General features: G+C 58.0%; 1 protein-coding gene across 1 annotated transcript; it reads left to right on the top strand.

Moving 5' to 3' along the window:
- Nucleotides 1–1,814: 1,814 nt before the first annotated feature.
- Nucleotides 1,815–3,410, top strand: ANKRD34C (ankyrin repeat domain 34C). The gene has a single exon (XM_009280384.1). The coding sequence runs from the start codon at nt 1,815–1,817 to the stop codon at nt 3,408–3,410; it is 1,596 nt and encodes a 531-aa protein (XP_009278659.1).
- The last annotated feature ends 2,325 nt before the right edge of the window (nt 3,411–5,735 follow it).

Below are 5,735 nucleotides of genomic sequence, written 5' to 3'. Positions count from 1 at the left end.
GCTTGTGTGCATCACAGGGGAGGCTTTCGGAGAGACATGATGAGCACACACTGCCAAGAGCTCCGGAGCGAACCGGGCAGGCTCAGACGGGCGCCTCGCAGGTGGGGATGCTCCAGGGAAGGGCTGGGCATGGCCTGAGGAGTGGAAACTGCTGCTCACAGCTGGACAGGCAGCAAAGGGCAATGAGAGCGTGCGGCAAGCAGGTGGCAGGGCCCCTGGACACGCTGGCTGAAGGTCTGCTTCTGTGCCTCTGTGATGTTTCCATGGTGCTGGGCATCTGCTGGTCCCTCCAGCACGGCTCTGAGCTGCTACCTCTGCCTTGTGCGTGGAGCCCACTGAGTCTCAGACTGCAGGGGACAGGTGGTGTTCCTCAGGGACACAAGCAGCAGGGCCACAAGGCACTCGGGTTGCATATCATGGCTGTGGAACAATGCGCAGGAGCCTTACCTGGCTGAATTTCCCATAGCCAGCCCATGCCAGGCATTGGCAGGGAAGCACTTGCCAGCAGAGACAATGCCTGTTGATCCTCCTGAGCCAGTCCTGCTGCAGAGACTGCTGTGAGTGGAAGCTGCTCTTACAGCACTCTCCTACACAAGTGGCTCACACCACCATTAAGCAGCATAGGGTTACAGACAGCGTGACCACAGCTGCTTCACATTTCCTTCAGCAGTGAGGAAGCAAAGATCATGGTTCCAGCCCAAGAAGCCATGGGAGATGCTCACACTGTCTCCAGTGGCTCTGCATGACAGCCCGAGAGACCTAGAAGACACGGTGGAAACCATTTCAGCATCAGGACCATTCTGATTTCTCTGGCACTTGGGGAAATCAGCTGCATCCAGGCAAATGTCAGCATGGCTACTGGGGAAACAGAGCCGGAAAAGAGCAAGGCAAGATGAACTGAGATGTATTGCCAGGGAGCAGCAAGAGCAGAGCTGCTCCGCAAGGGGAGATGAGCCATAAGCTGAGGGTGACCACCACACAGGCTGGGGGAGAGACCTCATCAGCAGGGCAGGGACAAGTCAGTCACAGGTCCCATCAACAGTGATCGTCAGGCCAAGGCAAGGTGGCAAGTCAGGTCCAAGGTCAACAAGGGAAGTCCAATGAACGAGTCTGGTCTGACAGGGGTGGATGGAGCCTCAGGCACCTTCATAGCTCAAACCAGGACTGGGGGTCTGGGCCAGCATTTAGATAAAGTCCCCAGCCCAGGGGCAGAGGGAGGGTGGGTGGGGGTCTCACATGAGGCTGGTCAGGGCAATTAAGGACAATTGGTGCACTCAGGGCTCTGGCAGCCAAGTCCCCTGGCATGTCTAGAACAGAGGAAGGCCAGAGGCTCTATGGCCGATAGAGAAAATAGTACATCCTAAAGATGAGATTATTGAGAGGGGGCAATGCCAAAAGTAAATGCATGGTACGGCTGTGAGAAGGCAGGACTGAGGCATCTCCCAGCTGGCAAAGACCAGCTCTTTCTCCCCAGGAGATCCCTGAGGCGAGCAAGCCTTTCCTCCCACTGCCGCTCACCTGTCTTGCGCTCCAGGCACCCCCACGGTCAGCAGGAGACCCTGTGTGCAGGGGGCTGTGGTGCTGCACACGGGCAGGGGGGATGGCTTTGGGGGGCTCCTAGTGCCACAGGGTGGGGTGGATGTGATCAGAGAGGCAGGGGGATGCGGAGCAGTGCTAAGAGCGTGACACCCCCAGGAAGGCAGGGCAGAGGTGAGAGCCAGGGCTGAGGAGCAAGCCTCACCTCTCCTTCACAGTTCCTTCCACAGCTGCCGGCCAACGCTGTCTTTGCCCACCAGTAAGCAGCAGCCGGTGCCATGGATGAGGTGACGGAGCTGGAGATGGGGGGGAACTCCCTCCTGAAGGCAGTGTGGCTCGGCCGGCTCCGGCTGACCCGGCTGCTGCTGGAAGGGGGGGCTTACATCAATGAGAGCAACGAGAAAGGGGAGACTGCCCTGATGGTGGCCTGCATCACCAAGCACGTCGACCAGCAGAGCATTAACAAGGCCAAGATGGTGAAGTACCTGCTGGACAACAGAGCCGACCCCAACATCCAGGACAAGTCCGGGAAAACAGCCCTCATGCATGCCTGCATCTGCGGTGCCGGGGGGGACGTCGTGTCCCTGCTGCTGGAGAACGGGGCAGACCCCAGCCTGGAGGACCACTCGGGAGCATCAGCTCTGGTCCACACCATCAATGCCAATGACAAGGACGTGCTGCAGCACCTCCTGGATGCCTGCAAGGCCAAAGGGAAGGAGGTGATCATTATCACCATGGACAAATCGGCCTCTGGCACCAAGACCGCCAAGCAGTACCTGAACGTTCCCCCCTCGCTGGAGTTCAAGGAGAGGGCCCCCCCCGAGGCGTGCACAGCACCCTCCAGCGCCCACCTGAAAACTCCCGTCTCAGCACCTTCCCCCACTGAGAAGGAGAGCGGCATCTTTGGCCCACACCCATCACACCCCGGGGACACCCCCTCTGCCAGGGCTGCCGACGAGCCCCCCTCCCCGGGACAGAGAGCTGGCATGGCCAGGAGAGCCCGCCTGCCCCAGCTGAAACGGCTGTGGTCAGAGCCGTGGGGTCTGGTTGCGCCCTCGGTCCTGGCGGCCTCCATGCACCACGACGACACGCAGGTCTGTGCGGATGATGAGGTGATCATGGGCATCGGCGACCTCTCACTCTCCAAAAAGTCTCCACTCACCCGGAGCGGCAGCAGCAAGAGCAAGGACCCCTCTCTCTTCCCCCCGGTAGACAAGCAGGCTCTGAGGACACTGCCAGCCCCTGGGCCACTGGTGAGGAAAGCAGCCTACGAGAAGAGCCAGACTGCCCACCAGCGCCTGCCCCGAAGGAGCACAGTCCCCGAAGAGCCAGAAAGCGTCAGCTCCGCTGCTACCGGCTCGGCCACGGTGATGGATGCGCTGCACTGGCGGAGGCTGGGCACCGAACACTATGACTGTGACCCCCAGCTTTCTGGCATCCCCAGCCCAGCCGAGGCAGGGAAGGTGCCGTCAGAGAGGAGGAAGCTCAGTGGCTCCCACCTGGCCTTGCTGGGCGGCTCGCGGGAGTCCCTGGACAGCATTGCCAGCACATCACCCGGGACTGTCCGGTGCCGACCCCCTGGTTTGCTGGAGAGGCGAGGGTCCGGGACCCTGCTGCTGGACCACATCTCCCACACAAGACCAGGATATCTGCCCCCCCTGAACGTGAACCCCAACCCCCTGATCCCCGACATCGGCTCCAACAGCAAAACCTCCTCCCTGCTTGCTGCTGGCTTGAAGTCCCTAGTACCCATCGCTCCCAGCTCGCCCAGACGGGGCGACTTGAGAGCCAAAAGGAAGCTTCTCCGGAGACACTCCATGCAAGTAGAGCAGATGCGGCAGCTCTCTGATTTCGAGGAAATAGTGGCCCAGTAGCTGTGTCACCGTTCTTTCCCAGGAAGGTTATCAAATCAGTGCTCTCCCTGCAGAAACATGACAGTTCCCGCACCGAGTGGTCACACAGCTCTGGGGAAGTGCTGGGGAAGCGCTGGCTGCCGTGGGGATCAGACCTGGGCCCCGGGGGTGAATCAGGAGGTTCCTGCTCCCACTTGCCAGAGCTGTAAGGAGAGCCCGGGCATCCAGCCCAAACAGCTGAAGTGTCTCTCTTGTACTCTTCATTCACTTCTGGACTTTTCCCCAGGAGTGAATACCTGAGGGATCTGATCCCAGACCACTTGAGATCATCAGGCTTCGCACGAAGGCTCCTGCCTGCGGTTCACTTACTCCTCATTATTTACAATCCATTTTTCTTCCATCCCGCTCGTTCTGACACAGAAACCCATCCGGAGCCCCACGCCAGGGAGCCATGGGGCTGATGTGTTTGTAAAGTGCCTACCAGGAAGGAAAGGAGCTTAATGCTGCGCGAGGTTGGAAGCGCAGAAATACCCCTCCCTAACAACTGAATGTATTGGTACCCTCACTGTGCTGGAGAGGGAGACAATTCTCTGCCTCAGAGATTTCCAAGCACTTTGAAACTCCAGAGGCTGAGCTAACCCTGTTACTGCTGCAACCCGATGCCTTCAGTGGGCCTGGACTGGGAACAGATTTGTCTCTGAAGCGACCAAGGTTCAGGGGCATTTCCCACCACACTGAGCAACTCCAAGCACTGAATTCCTGGGCAGGGAGCGCTCCCAGCTTGTCTGCGTGGGAAGTTTCTGCCAATGATGCGGGAGCAAGGATGCCAAGTTGCCAAGGATGGCACACAGTGAGCATCAGGGGTTCATCCCAGCAGGGGAAAGCTGAAGGCACAGCACTGCAGCCAGGATCCTCTCTCCTGCTGACCCCGCTGCAACAACAGTCCTTTGGGGCCGAAGCAGAGCTGAACGAGGGTGGGTGGCTGCATGCAGGCAGGAGGACGGGGCAGCCACGGGATGGGTCTGCATGGCGTTGGTGTCTGCGGCAGCTCTCTGCACAGCACCATCCTGATGCAGCGTGAGTCCGAGCCAGAAAATGCATCTGCACGGCTGGAGGTGGGGGTGCGACTGTGATTCCTTCCTGGTGCACAGGGACCCGGGTGCCCAGCCCTGCAGACAGGGCCGTGCGGCACCCCGCCGCGGGACTGGGCCTGCACCAGCAGCATGTGGCAGCTTTGCAGCATCAGGGCAGCGAGACCATGCACCGCTGGCCCCCTCCCACTCCTACCTGCATGGCCCCAGCCTCAGCCAGGCACTAGCCAGTGGTGGAAAGCACTCCTCATCCCGCGCTTAGTTGGGACCATGGGCTGGATGTGTGCCGTAGCTGCCATCAGTCTCAGCCAAACCCACCATACGGAGCCGGAGGCGAAGAGGAAACAGCCCACGGCCCTGTGCCGCTGACTCGGTGAGCATTTTGGATCTGCAGCCTACCCTGAACGTTGTGCCACTCGTACGAGGCCAAGTGAGAACAACTCCCGTGGGTTTATTCAATGAAGTCTCAGTGTCCTGACGCCCACCGCACAGGCAGCGTTGCTTTGACAAGTGAGTGGCAGCAGTCTCACCCCACTGGGGCTGATGTTGGGTTCTGCCCTTGCCTCAATCAGCCCAGCACACGCTTCCATCCGTCCTACCAAAACAGGTGGTGACGAGCCGGTTCCTGGCCCAGAACATTAACCGCCTTTCTCCAGGCTGTTGCAAAACTTTGCACAGTTCCTGCACAAAGCAGAGTCACAGTTTGGTTTTAGCTGCACAGGAATGTTCTCTGAAAGTACATTTTAGATTTAAATATGCTATTTAGAGCAAAGGTGGGTTTATATTTTTACAGCCTTAAAGTTTATACTTTCTGTAGGTCAAATGTCTTATAGATTGAATTTCAGGCATATTTTCCCTATAACGGTGACGTTTGTCTTTATATTTTAAAGTGTGGAATTTTAAATCCCGTAGTTCGCCTTTTCCGTTCATGTCTAAATATTCCGATATTCTGCATTTGTCTTTTTTTAAGCAACATTTGACGCCTTTAGCCAGCGATCGGAGATCGGGTGCCTGCGGGATGCGGGTCACCTGTTAGGAGCTTCCTGCGTTCTGTGCATTGGACCGGGGAATGTGAGCAGCGCTTCTCTACGGGAATATTTTCATGCATTTATTTAAATGAGTGCGTATAGGTGTAAGCAGGCAGGTGTTGGAGGATGATGTCGTGTAACAGTATAGACTTTTTATATTATCACTCTATTAATAAAGAGCTCAGCGTTGGCCTGAGAGCCGCCGTGCGGGGTCCCGCGGCACAGGC

Source organism: Aptenodytes forsteri, unplaced genomic scaffold (genome assembly GCF_000699145.1).
Source record: "Aptenodytes forsteri isolate BGI_AS27 unplaced genomic scaffold, ASM69914v1 Scaffold83, whole genome shotgun sequence".
Classification (NCBI taxonomy): Eukaryota; Metazoa; Chordata; class Aves; order Sphenisciformes; family Spheniscidae; genus Aptenodytes; species Aptenodytes forsteri.
This window is presented reverse-complemented; position numbering and strand designations above follow the sequence as displayed.

What these genes read in the sequence shown, in the direction of transcription:
- ANKRD34C (XM_009280384.1), top strand. Translation starts at nt 1,815, where the DNA reads ATGGATGAGGTGACGGAGCTGGAGATGGGGGGGAACTCCCTCCTGAAG.